Here is a 14,375-nt window from a genome sequence, read left to right on the forward strand (position 1 = left end):
GCGAGACCGTGCAGGTGCTGTGGAGGTGGGTGCTGTCAGTCTTTGTTTAGAAGGGGAATTTGTTATGGAGAAAGCAAAGTGGGGGATTGTGGAGGTTAGGGCTGCAAGTGAGCCCAAAGGCTGGGGGCAGGGGCCTTACAGAACAAGGAGAATGGGTCAGGCTAGAGAGCAGCCCCTTGTGAAGCTGTTCCCCCAGAAGACCCAGGCTAAAATGCTGCACTGTTGACCTGCCCAGGTGCCTGACCTTTACGTGCTTGGGTGTGTCCTGAAGTTTTGGGTTTCATCAGTGCTCTTTGCCAATGTTGGGTCTGGAAACCGGAGCGGGTGGTAAGCTTGGAGAAGAGAGGAGGGCAGGGCTGAGTGTTTTTATATACCTTTTATTTGTATTCACTCAGCCATGCCACACCTTGGGGACACCTGCGTCAAGCCAGACACAGGGCTAGGCACCTGGCAAAATGGATTCATGAATAATTCATAAGCCCTTTATTGAAGGCCAGGTAGTTTGCTGTGTTCTGGAGACAGAAAGATAAAATAAGATAGCAGAGACAGGCATATAAGCCAGTAACTGTGGCACACTGGGATAAGTATGATAAAAATGGTGAGTTAGTGTGCCTTCAAGGAGTGTAAAATCTTTATGGGTGTGAGTGTGTGTGTGCACAGATTGGTGTGTGTGCGATTATGGATGCTGGGGCTTGGTCATGCTGTGGGTGGAGCATATATTCCATCATGTCCAAAGGTGTGTTACGGACTAAGAAAGGGTGGGACGTCCTGTCCTGGAGAAGAAAAAAAAAAAAAAGCCGGGCCATTTCGTTGATTAACCTCTGTATAATGTCCCAGGTAGGGACCATTTCCTTAGGAGGCTGCCTTGTGCACAGACACTGCGAAGGTGTCTTGGGTATCTCATTTCATTCTCACATCTTACCAGGCCGGTGCTATTGTTATCCCTATTTTACAGTTGAGGAAACTAAGGCAAAGAGAGGCAAGTCACAACATCACAGAGAGAGTGACTGAGCTGTGACTCATCCTGTTTACGCCTAATCCCAAAACTCTGCCTCTTTTTAATACCCAAGATGTGGGGCTTTGAGTGAATGAAATTTCCAGTCAGATGTGGCTTCCATCTCATTTCAGAGCTCTCTGGGATCCTTCCCCTTAGCCTCATTTTTCTCCCCCTGGTGCCTGCAGACATCTTCACCCCTTTAGGCCTTGGTGGAGGGGAGGGACCCAGCAGGAAGGGGAAGGACAGCAGGCGGGGCAGTGGGCACTCAATAAATATTTGTGGTTGAAAGTATGTCAGTGAGAGATGGAGAGGGAGGGCAGGGGTGAATCGGGTGAGGCCTGCACAGTTCTTAGGTTCTGCTGGATGCAGGGCCCTAGACAGTCCAGGAAAAAGCCGGGGAAAGGAAGCCATAAGCCCTGCCTCTGGGGCCTGCAGGCTGGGAGGCAGCCATCTGCACAGAAAGAATCCCTCCTTCTTGAAGGGCTGCTGTGGAGTCAGGAGGGAGAGAACACCTAGGAGAGGAGAGGAGTCGGGGAAGGCTCCCCAGCACAGGGGGAGGAGATTCAACACCCACCAAGCACTATGCACTTGACCTTGTAGTCACATTATGTGCTACACCCTAAAACTGGGTGCTTTATAGACACTCTCTCATTTAATACTGACAAGTCCAGGGAGGTGGGCAGTATTATTCCCATTTTTTTAGATGAGGAAATTAAGGCTTGGCAAGAGGAAATAATTTGAGCAAAGGAACATACATATTTATTTATTTATTTATTTATTAAATTAAAACATAACCACCGGGCGTGGTGGCTCACGCCTGTAATCCCAGCACTATGGGAGGCCAAGGCAGGCATTGAGGGGTCTGGGACGGAGCCCAAACAAGGTTGTTTAAAAGAGCCCCTCACTTGAGGCCAGGAGTTCAAGACCAGCCTGGCCATCATGGTGAAACCCCCATCTCTACTAAAAATACAAAAATCAGCCAGGCGTGGTGGCGCATGCCTGTAGTCCCAGCTACGTGGGAGGCTGAGGCAGGAGAATGACCTCAGGAGGCCGAGGCTGCAGTGAGCCGAGATCACGCCACTGCATTTCAGCCTGGGCCACAGAGTGAGACAAAGTCTCAAAGAAAAAAAAAACAGTAATAACGTTTGTATATATTTATGTGCCAGACTTTTTACAAATGAATCTAAATCAAATGATTCTGCTTTAAATTATTTAATTCTCACAACACACCTTGGAAGTAGGTATCATGATTACTCTTATTTTATGGATGAGGAAACTGAGGCCCAGAGAGTTAAGTAACTGCCTCAACTTCGGACAGACAGCAAGTGGTGAAACTGGGACTCAAAAATCATCCCCCGCCCCCTCTGCCCCCCCCACCCCCCCACCCCCGACACGGTCCAACGAAAAGCCAGGGCATCTCAGGTTAGCAGCTGAGTCACAAACCGAGTGTGTTTGATTTCAAAGCTCTTTTTTCCATTATACTTTAAGTAGGGATCAGGCAAAGACCACCCAGGTTCAGGGGCAGATGGTGGGAGCCCAGCGGGCAGAGCAGCAGTCATTGGAGGACAATTTGTCAGGCGTGCAGGAGGGAGGGATCCAGGGCCACTCCTACTCGGGAGAGAGGCAGGGAGGTAAACAGGTTAATGAGCCCCAGAGAGTGAATCACCGGGAGCGGGAGCGCAGTGAGTGACTCCTACCGAGGAGATCGGTTGATGAGTTAGAGGAACCCGAGTGAGGCAGAGCTGCCCAGGACTGCCTACCTGCTGAGGGTCGCCACCAGCAGAGAGGAGGAAAGTGGACACGCAGGACTCTGTGCTGCTTTCTAACTTCAAGGAAAGGGGACAAAGCACTGAAGACCTTTCAGACTAAGCAAGGAAGTGCTAAGTCCAAAGGGAAGGGTTGGCCACTGCAGCCCCTTTCTATCTGGTCAACAAAGGGCTTTTTCACTGAAAGGAGAGGGCCAGTCATACCTACAGTCATGGAAAACAGCCCACAGACATATTTTTCATCCAGTCCCAGGAACGTTTTAGGCTGGACCTAAGAACTTGGGGTTCTTGAACAATGAAGGAGGTCATGGTAGCTTCTTTCCTGGAAATGGCACAGCAGGAGGCCAGGAGTGGGTGAAGCAAGGGGCAATTTCCCAGAGACAGCTCCTGTGGGGAGGGTGGGAAAGCCCTGAGCTAGGGAGGCCGTCCCTGCCTGCGGTCCCCTGACAGGGCGGGCAGACCCTGCACTCCCTGGGCAGTCTGGACACCAGGCTTTGCTCAGCAGGGCTGGCAGGAAAAAAGCCTGGACTCTTAAGAGTTGACTCCCCTCTAACCCTGCCACGGTGGTTGGATCCTTCTCATGTCAGGAACCTTGCTACCTTTGTGGCAGATGCTATTAAAAAATTCTTCCTGGCCAGGCACTGTGGCTCACGTCTGTAATCCCAGCACTTTGGGAGGCCAAGGTGGGCAGATCCCTTGAGCTCAGTAGTTCAAGAGCAGCCTGGGCAACATAGTAAAACCCCACCTGTACAAAAATACAAAAAATTAAAAATAAAAAATTAGCCGGGTGTGGTGGCGTGCACCTGTGGGGAGGGATGAGAATCACTTGAACCTGGGAGGTGGAGGTTGCAGTTAGCTGAGGTAGCGCCACTACACTTCAGCCTGGGCGACAGAGCAAGACTCTGTCGTAATAAATAAATAAAAATAAAAATAAATAAAATAAGAAAGCTCTTCCTTAGGTAAAGCTACAGTTTACCTTGTGATAACTTCTGCCCTCTGGTTCTGGTTCTGTGTCTTTGAAGCAACCCTAAAGACGTCTCCTCCTTCCTCTGGCTATCAGTTCAGGTGCACTGAACTCCACATATGATCTGAGAGCTCAGAACAGGCTCTAGTGGGGCGATCTCTGTTACCTGGCGTCTGTCCTCAGAGGGACTCACGGGTTTGGAGCACCTGTCTGTGAACACACTCTGGTGCGGGCTGAGCTTGTAGAGGTCGACTGTGGGGAGGACTCCATTGGGCTTGTGTGCTCACAGCCCCCTGGGAGACAAGGCTGGAGATGCTGAGAGGTGGAGAACGGGGCTAGGGAAGGGGCCAAAGAAGGGGAAGTCAAGGCTTCTAGGTGGTCCCTGGAGGTGGGAGAGAGCACTGCGGAGAGGAAGTTGGTGCATTTCCTGTGCCCAGCTCTGCCTGGTAATCTGGGAATGCTGGCTGAGTGCTCCAGTAGGGCCTCCGTGTGGGATGGGGCATGGGCAGGTCCCACGGCTGTCAGGGTGAGCATGGGCTCTTCTGTGAGAGGAGGCCACCGGGGGTAAGAGGGAGGGAAGAGGAGGACAGAGCAGGGTGTCAGCCTCCAAGTCTCCCAGGGTCCTTGCACCCTGCTGGTCTGTCCTGGACACAGAAGAGGGGCTAGTGGGGAGAGGGCCAGCTGCAGAGAAAGGATGTTTTGCTGCCTGATCCCAGATGCTTCATAACTGGGAGGCAGGCACAGTGGAAAAAGCAGGGGCCATGGAGTGAATAGGCCTGGGTTCACATCTTGGCTCCAGTCCTTCCTGGCTGAGTGACCCTAGGGAACTTGCCTAGTTGATAGGCCTCAGTTTCCTCAACTGTAAAATGGAGAAAATAATGCCTGCCCAATGGAACTGTGTAAGGGTTGACTCACCCTCCAATGTAGGGCTGCCTGCCAGAGCAGATGGGAGTGAGGGCAGTGAGCATGACCTGAGGAGGAGGTCAAGGCTAGAAGGGCTGGACTGTCTGGAGGAACCCACTGTGGGCATTCATTATCCCTTCCCTCTAGCCACTGGTCTCCTCAAAACAAGATCAGATGTCTTCAGTGTGCTTTCTGTTTAGTGGTCAATTCTCTTAGCTCTAGGTGTCATCTCAAAGGCTCTGCCTCCTGCTATAGGAATTTCCAGTATTACGGGGTCAGGGAGGGAGTTTTTTTTTTTTTTTTTTTTTTTTTTTTTGAGATGGAGTCTCGCTCTGTCCCCCAGGCTGGAGTGCAGTGGCGCAATCTCAGCTCACGGCAAGCTCCGCCTCCCGGGTTCACGCCATTCTCCTGCCTCAGCCTCCAGAGTAGCTGGGACTACAGGTGCCCGCCACCATGCCCGGCTAATTTTTTGTACTTTTTTAGTAGAGATGGGGTTTCGCTGTGTTAGCCAGGATGGTCTCAATCTCCTGACCTCGTGATCTGCCCGCCTCGGCCTCCCAAAGTGCTGGGATTACAGGAGTGAGCCACTGCGCCTGGCCATTCTGTCTTATCTTATGCCAAAAAAGAGGAGCAGTAGACCTTTTGGGAGAGTGAAGGCGAGGCCCTATGGAGGCCTTGTCACAGGTGTGTGTGTGGGATCAAGGGCTGGGAGCCCAGGCTGTGCTCAGTGAGGGGCTCATCAGTGAGGCCAGGCAGAAGGGAGGTGCATAGGGTAGCAGCATGGAGGAGAAAGCCGGGCACAGAGATGGCATGGGGGCTCCCCAGGGGAGAGGAGTGTGGCCAGAGAAGTGACAACCAGATTGAAGTGGTGATGAGAGAGAGGGAGGAGCAGGAGGCAGAAGGGACTTGAGCCAGCTTGGGGAAGGAGTGGAAAGGGAGATCCAGCCAGGATATGGTGGAAATAACTCCAGGCAAGTGGGGGATCTGGATTCTTCTGTGTGACCTTGAGAAAGGCAATTCACTTTCCTGGGCTCCTGGCTCCTCTGTGTCTTCCTAATAGTCGATGGTCTCTTCACTTTGTGTCACTGAGTATTTTCTCACTTTACCCTCCAAGAGCTTCACGTGGTAGGCAGATCTAGTGTTATGCCCATTTTACAGATAAGGAACTCAGACTGAGATTCAGAAAGGCTGGATCACTTACTCAGAGTTACATAGACAGAAAGTGTGTGGCTGAAACACCAGGCCCTACATCTCAGAGAGATTCTGGCTCGGGTGCTCTTTCTGGGGCACCATGTGGCCCTCCTAAAATAGCCAGAGGTAGCAGGGACAGACCAGAGGGCAGTGTGATGGTTGGAGTGCTGTCTGACCCATTTGCTAGCTGTGCCAACTGGAATAAGTCATCATGCCTCAGGTTTTTCACCTGGGAAAGAGAATGACAATTGTGTTAGCTAACAGTGGCTAACAGTATACTGCGTTACACTGAAGATTAAATCATGTTAAATAAGTTTTAGCCTAAAGTTGCCTCTTTACATTTTTTAAGTTTGGCCTAAAGGTTTCTTCGTGCATAGTGAACTGCTACCTAACTAGATATGTAAACACACTATAACCTACCTTTATAGCAATCACAGAGTTTTGGCCAACGAAAGGCAGCCCACTGTTCAAACCTTGTCCAAATAAGGCAAACGCTGGGGGTGTAACCAATCCGGGTGTTTCTGTACCTCACTTCCGTTTTCTGTGGGTCACTTGCCTTTTCCTGTCCACGAATATTATCTAATCATGCAGGAGCCCCCAGAGTCACTCTGAACCTATTCTGGTTGGGGGGGGGGCACTCGATTCAAGGTTCATTGTTTGCTCAGTGAAACTCAAGTTAAATTTAATTTGTTTAAAGTTTTTCTTTTTTTTTTTTTTTTTGAGATAGAGTGTCGCTCTGTCACCCAGGCTGGAGTGCAGTGGCGTGATCTCTGCTCACTGCAAGCTCCGCCTCCCGGGTTCACGCCATTCTCCTGCCTCAGTCTCTCCGAGTAGCTGGGACTACAGGCGCCCGCCACCACGTCCGGCTAATTTTTTGTATTTTTAGTAGAGACGGGGTTTCACCGTGGTCTCGATCTCCTGACCTCATGATCCGCCCGCCTTGGCCTCCCAAAGTGCTGGGATTTCAAGCGTGAGCCACCGCGCCCGGCTAAAGTTTTTTCTTTTAACAATTAAATAATGTACCTTCTAATACCACAGTGCCTGGCTCATAATAAGTGCTCGATAAATGCTAGCTATGCTTGCCATTCTTTTAATTATTAATAACAAACAAGTCTCTTAGAATGCCAAACACACCTTCGACCAGAGCTACATTTTCTCCTGTGAGAAGTTTAGGGGCTGCCAGAGCTGATGCCTAAGGCCCAGCCAGCTAGACTTCTCTGGTAGAGATGGAAATAGAGCTGAATGGAAGAGGAAGTGAAGATCTGGACTAGACAGTGGTTAATGTAGCTGCACGTTAGGACCACGTGGGGGCTCTTTTAAACAACCTTGTTCTGGCTCCATCCCAGACCCATTAAATCTGAATCTGGGCCGGGCGCGGTGGCTCACGCTTGTAATCCCAGCACTTTGGGAGGCCGAGGCGGGCGGATCACGAGGTCAGGAGATCGAGACCACAGTGAAACCCCGTCTCTACTAAAAAAATACAAAAAATTAGCCGGGCGTGGTGGCGGGCGCCTGTAGTCCCAGCTACTCGGAGAGGCTGAGGCAGGAGAATGGCGTGAACCCGGGAGGCTGAGCTTGCAGTGAGCCGAGATTGCGCCACTGCACTCCAGCCTGGGCGACAGAGCAAGACTCCATCTCAAAAAAAAAAAAAAAAAATCTGAATCTGGCAAGTAAGACCCTGCACTGGTATTTTTTTTCTTTAAGTGAGGCATAATTGACATACAATAAAATGAACAAATCTTGAGTGCCCACTCAGGTTTGACAGTCGAGATACTGAACACTCCCACTACCCGGTGCCCCCTTCCATCAATTCCTCTTCCTCTCCCACTATCATTTTCTGATGCTATCACTATTAACTAGTTTTGTCTGTTCATAGAATTCATATAAATGGGATCATACAGTATGTATTTTCTTGTATGTGTGTCTGACTTATTTTGCTTAATGTTTCTGGAATTCTTCCCTGTTTTTTTGCATGTATCAGTTCCTTTTTATTGCTGAGTGGTTTTGATGAGCCTATTCTGGTTGAGGGGCTGCCTGATTTGAGCATCGTTCCTTGCTCAAGTCAACTCTGCTAAATTTAATTTTGCCTAACGTTCTTCTTTTAACAATTAAATAATGCAAATTCTAATACCATAGTTCCTGGCTCATAGTAAGTGCTCAATAAATGCTAGCTATGATTGCCATTCTTTTTTATTTTTTTAAGACAAGGTCTTGCTCTGTTGCCCAGGCTGGAGTGCAGTCACACGATCACAGCTCACTGTAGCCTCAAACTCCCAGGATCAGGCAATTCTCTTGCCTCAGTCTTCTGAGTAGCTGGGACTACAGGTGTGCACCACCACATCTGGCTAATTTTTGTATTTTTTGTAGATACAAGGTTTCGTTGTGTTGCCCAGGCTGGTCTCAAACTTCTGAGCTCAAGTGATCCACCCACTTGGCCTTCCAAAGTTCTGGAATTACAGGTGTGAGCCACCATGCCCCGCGGATTGCCATTCTTTTAATTAGCAGTAATGAGCAAGTTTTCTAGAATGCCAAACACACACCTTCAACACACCTTTGAGTTGCTTCAGGCTTTTTGGCTATTATAAATAAAATGGCTATGAACATTCATGTACAAATCTTTTTTTTTTTTTTTTTGAGATGGAATTTCGCTCTGGTTGCCCAGGCTGGAGTGCAATGGCGAGATCTCAGCTCACTGCAACCTCTGCCTCCCGGGTTCAAGCGATTCTTCTGCCTCAGCCTCCCGAGTAGCTGGGATTACAGGCATGTGCCACCACGCCCGGCTAATTTTGCATTTTTAGTAGAGACAGGGTTTCTCCATGTTGGTCAGTCTGGTCTCGAACTCTTGACCTCAGTGATCCACCCGCCTTGCCTTCCCAAAGTGCTGGGATTACAGGTGTGAGCCACTGCACCCAGCCTCATGTACAAATCTTTATGTTTGTCTTGCTCTTGTGTAGCAGCTAGGAGTGGACCTGGTAAAATATTCAGAAATGAAATGACTGGGTCATAAAGTAGATATGCATGTTTAAAATTATAAGCAACTACTAACTGGTCCTCCAAAGCAGTGGTACCATTTTATACTCCCATTAGTAGCTTAGAAGAATTCCAGTTGCTCTCTGCATCCTCACCAACACTTGGTATTGTCAGTCTTTTTAATTTTAACCTTTCTAATGGTACCTTCTTATGGATTTAATTAGCATTTCCCTGAGGACTAATTATGTTGGGTAGCTTTTCAGGTGTTTAGTGACCATTTGTATATGTTTTTTGGTCATTTAAAACTTTTTTTAATTGTTAATTTACAAGAATTCTTTATATATCAAGATGATCTTTTCGTTAGGTATTTTTCCTTTAAAAAACAGCTTTATTGAGATATAATTCACATACCATACAATTTACCTACTTAAAATTCAATCGTTTTAAAAATATTTCACAGAATCATGCAATTATTACTACAATCAATTTTAGAACATTTTCATCACCCCCAAAAGAAACCCCATACCCATTAGCAGGCATTCATCTTTCCCTCCCATCTACCTAACCCCTAGCCCTGCACGACCACTAATCTACTTTCTGTCTATAGATTTGCTTATTCTGGATATTTCCTATAAATAGAATCATGCTATATGTCATCTTCTGTGAATGGCTTCTTTCATTTAGTATAATGTTTTCAAGCATCATCCATGTTGTAGCATAGATCAGTACTTAATTCCTTTTTATTTGCCAAATACTATTCCAGTGTATGGATCCACCACATTTTATTTATATGTTCATCAATTGATGGACATTTGGGTTATTTCTACTTTTTGGCTATTAGGAATAATACTGGTATGAACAGTTGTGCATTTGTGTGTGTGTGGTTGGGGGGCATATGCTTTCATTTCTCTTGAGAGTGGAATAGATGGGTTATATGGTAACTCTATATCTAACTTTTTGAGGAACTTCCAGATTGTTTTCCAAAGTGATTGTATCATTTTATATTCTCACTAGCTGTGTACAGGGTCAGAATCTTTTAAAAATGTAGGTCTGATCGGCTGGGCGTGGTGGCTCACGCCTGTAACCCCAACACTTTGGGAGGCCGAGGCAGGCGGATCACGAGGTCAGGAGATCGAGACCATCCTGGCTAACACGGTGAAACCCTGTCTCTACTAAAAATACAAAAAATTGGCCGGGCGTGGTGGCGGGCGCCTGTAGTCCCAGCTACTCTGGAGGCTGAGGCAGGAGAATGGCGTGAACCCGGGAGGCAGAGCTTGTGAGCCAAGATCACGCCACTGCACTCCATCCTGGGCAACTGAGACTCCGTCTCAAAAAAAAAAAAAAAAAAGTAGGTCTGTTCATAAAGTGCCTACTACATAGGGTTGTTGTAGGGATTATTTGTTAGATATTTTTCTTACAAGATAGTTTTGCCTACCCCAAGGTCAGGAAGCTATCTTCCATCTTCTAGAGTGTTTATGGTTCTGAACTTCATGTTTACGTTATGATCCATCTTGAATTAATGTTTGCCTGTATAGTATAAGGTAGAGATTGAGGGTCATTTTTTTTTCCAATACAGTATTCAGTTGTTCTAGCAGAATCTGCTAACAAATTTTATTTTCTACACTGAATTGAATTGGTGTTTTGGCCAAAAATCAGTTGACCATCTATGCATAAGTTTATTTCCGGACTCTATTCTGTTCCATTGATCTATTGTCTGTCCTTACCAAGAACCACATTGTTTTGATTACTGTGGCTCTATAGTAAATACTAAAGTCAGGAGGTATACATTTTCCAACTTGACTCTTCTTTTCTAAAATTTTCTGGCTATTCTAGATTGTTTGCATTTCTAGATAAGTCTTAGAACCAGTATGTCAATTTCTTTAGAAATATCTGCTGGGGCCGGGTGCAGTGGCTCATGCCTGCAATCCCAGCACTTTAGGAGGCTGAGGCTGGTGACTGCTTGGGCTCAGGAGTTGGAGTCCAGCCTGGACAACCTGGTGAAACCCCCTCTCTACAAAAAATATAAAAATTAGCTTGGTGTGGTGGTGGCACACTTTTGGTCTCAGCTACTAGGGAGGCTGAGGTGGGAGGATTGCTTGAGCCCAGGAGGAGGCTGCAGTGAGCGGTGATTGTGTCACTGCACTCCAGCTTGGGTGACAGAGCAAGATCCTGTCCAAAAAAAAAAAAAAGCTGGAATTTTGATAGGGATTCTCTTGAATCCATGTGTGTATATATATATATATATATATCCACTTATTCTGATCTTTGATTTATTTCAGCAGGAATTTCAATATATTTTTCAGTCTTGCACATCTTTTGTTACATTTATTTCTATGTATTTGATGTTGTTTATGTTATTTAATATTGCTGTTGTATTTCTGGTTTTCCAGTTTTCTGTTGCCAGCATGTAGAAATGCAATTAATTTTTTTTGAGACGGAAATGCAGTTAATTTTTTTTTTTTTTGAGATAGAGTCTCGCTCCGTCGCCCAGACTGGAGTGTAGTGGCGCGATCTTGGCTCACTGCAAGCTCCGTCTCCCGGGTTCACACCATTCTCCTGCCTCAGCCTCCCGAGTAGCTGGGACTACAGGCGCCCACCACCAAGCCCGGCTAATTTTTTTGTATTTTTTTTTTTAGTAAAGACGGGGTTTCACCGTGTTAGCCAGGGTGGTCTCGATCCCCTGACCCCGTGATCTGCCCACCTCGGCCTCCCAAAGTGCTGGGATTACAGGCATGAGCCACCACACCCGGCCTAAATGCAATTAATTTTTTTGTGTGTATTTGTTTTGTACCCTGCAACCTTGTTCAGTTTATTAGTTCTGCATTTGTTTGGTTTTGGTAGATTACATGCCTAAGGCCCTGCTACTCTGGACTTTCATGATGGAGATGGTAATAGGAGCTGTATTAAGAAGGAATGTAGGGATTTACAGTGAGCTGTGTTTAATTTGTGGTGTTTAGGCCGCACCCGAAACACATTAGAACAGTCTTTGGAGGAGGGAGGCGGGGTGGGTGCGGCATCCTGTATTTTTAGAGTTGGAGATTCTAAAAGTGCAGTTGTGAACTCTTGATTTCTGTGCCAAGCGGCTCTCAAGCCGAAAGGCCACCGACACTCGCCTAGCGGGGATCAGGGCGGGATGACCTGGGCACTGCGGTCACGCCAAGGCCGAGGCCCCCTCCCTTCCCCTCTTTGGGAAAGGGCAGACAAGTTCCGGGTTCCCTTCTAGGTCCGGGCGAAGGGGAGGAGAGCGCCCCACAGACGACAGGCGCCTCCTGCCTCTCTCCTTCAATAAACAGTCCACAGTGTCCCGGCTGGGCTCGCCGCGGCCTCCGCCTTCCCAGCGGACACACCTGTTTACCCTTCACTGCAGGACGGCCGGGAGGCGCCACGACGACCCCAGCCCCGCCCAGGCTTCTCCGGGATGGACCGGCCTCCCCGGGCACAGATGAGGACCCTGATCCCCGGAGGGGCCAGACACAGATGAGGACCCTGATCCCCGGAGGGGCCAGACACTCGCTCCAGGGCCCCTGTCCTGACCCTCTTCCCCTCGCCCCTTCAGGTATCCGGAAATTAAAGAGGAGCTGGAGGAGCTGGACCGCATCACAGAGCAGACGCTCTTTGACCTGTACAAATACAACTCCTTCACCACTCTCGTGGCCGGCTCCCGCGGCCGTCGCGACCTGCGGGGGACTCTGCCGCACCCCTTGCAGCGCCTGAGGGTTCAGCCCCCGCCTCACGGGGCCCATCGAGCCCGTAGCGTGGCCTCCAGCGTGCGGGACAACAACCCCCAAGTGGACTGGAAGGACTGGAAGATCGGCTTCCAGCTGGTGAGGCTCGCAGCGCCCAGGGGCCCGCCCCGCCCCTCGCCAGCCCCTGGTCCCGCCCACCCATGGGCTCCGCTCCTTTCCGGACCCGCCTGCGCAGCCCAGTGACACCACGCGGGGCCTCGTGGGCTTGCGGGCAAAAAAATAAATAAATACAAATAATAACTAGATAATTAAAATAACACCTCTTGGTGCCCCAGCTTTTGGGGCCTCCTCCCTGGGGTCCTATGTAGAAGCGTTTCAAGGGTAGGAAGTCAAATTTATTATGGAAAATGCACTTTTATTATTTTTATTTTATTATTATTATTATTGTTTTACTGTTTCTGGTCCTTGATTCAGGAAGGAAAATGCAACTTTCTGAATTCCAGTCCCCACTAGTGGAACTCAGTTGGGACCCTCCAGCGTGATGGAGAACTGGGCTAACAGCCCAAGATAGAGAATAAGGAGACAGCAAAAAAGGGAAACTTAGCTGGGGGCAGTGGCTAATGCCTGTAATCCCAGCACTTTGGGAGGCTGAGGCGGGTGGATTACCTGAGGTCAGGAGTTCGAGACCAGCCTGGCCAACATGGTCAAACCCCATCTCTACTAAAAATACAAAAATTAACCGGGCTTGGTGGCACACACCTGTAATCCCAGCTACTTGGGAAACTGAGCCAGGAGAATTGCTTGAACCTGAGAGGCAGAGGTTGCAGTGAGCCGAGATTGAGCCACTGCACTCCAGCCTGGGCAACAGAGCAAGACTCCATCTCAAAAAACAACAAAAAAAGGAAACTTAATTTTTTTTTTTGAAATGGAGTCTCGCTCTTGTTGCCCAGGCTGGAGTGCAATGGCGCAATCTCGGCTCACTGCAACCTCCACCTCCTGGGTTCAAGCGATTGTCCTGCCTCAGCCTTCTGAGTAGCTGGGACTACAGTCATGCACCACCACGCCTGGCTAATTTTTAATATTTTTAGTAGAGGCGGGATTTCTCCATGTTGGTCAGGCTGGTCTGGAACTCCCAACCTCAGGTGATCTGCCCGCCTCAGCCTCCCAAAGTGCCCGATTACAGGAGTGAGCCACCACACCCGGCCCAATTTTTTTTTTTTTAATATAAAATAAGGCTGGGTTCAGTGACTCCCGCCTGTAATCCTAGCACTTGGGAGGCCAAAGTGTGCAGATCACCTGAGCCCAGGAGTTTTAGACCAGCCTGGGCAACATAGTGAAACCCCATCTCTACAAAAAATATACAAAAATTAGCCCGTGTGGTGGCACAAGCCTGTAGTTCCAGCTACTTAGGAGGCTGAGATGGGAGAATCGCTTGAACTCAGGAGATGGAGACTGCAGTGAGCCTTGATCACACCACTGTACTCCAGCCTAAGTGACAGAGTGAGCTCCTCTGCCAAAAAAAAGAAAGAAAGGAGCAAGAGAGAATGAGGGAGGAGCCAAGGAAAGGAGACAGGGAAGTTCCCACTAGTATGAGTGGGCTGGGGACTGGAGTTCTAGTCCCAGCTCTTGCTGGGACAAATCTCTTGATCCCTCAGTCTTCCCATCAGTGAAATGGGAGGGAAAGTCTTGCTCCTTCCGCCCCCGGCAGGGGAGGTATAAATGAACTGAAAACGTGTGTGTGCAGCTACTGGTCTCCTTTCCTGGCCTGCAGCTCCCTTAATCCCATGCTCCCCTGGTCCATGCTCCTGGGGACTTTTGCTTCTCTTCCACTTCTGTCTTTCCCTACTCCTGGCTTCTGACCCCTGTCCATCAGTCCTCAGAACCCCAGCTCACTGATT

General features: G+C 48.6%; 1 protein-coding gene across 3 annotated transcripts in view; it reads left to right on the top strand.

Moving 5' to 3' along the window:
* The window catches only part of TNFRSF1A (TNF receptor superfamily member 1A), a 50,735-nt gene that overhangs the window by 3,430 nt on the left and 32,930 nt on the right, over positions 1-14,375 (top strand). For all 3 annotated transcript variants that reach the window (XM_055280971.2, XM_055280969.2, XM_055280968.2), the window contains one exon: positions 12,348-12,615. In XM_055280971.2, coding sequence (XP_055136946.2) covers positions 12,348-12,615 — 268 coding nt within the window. The remainder of the gene's footprint in view (positions 1-12,347; positions 12,616-14,375) is intronic.

Source organism: Symphalangus syndactylus, chromosome 5 (assembly GCF_028878055.3).
Source record: "Symphalangus syndactylus isolate Jambi chromosome 5, NHGRI_mSymSyn1-v2.1_pri, whole genome shotgun sequence".
In the NCBI taxonomy this organism is placed as follows: domain Eukaryota; kingdom Metazoa; phylum Chordata; class Mammalia; order Primates; family Hylobatidae; genus Symphalangus; species Symphalangus syndactylus.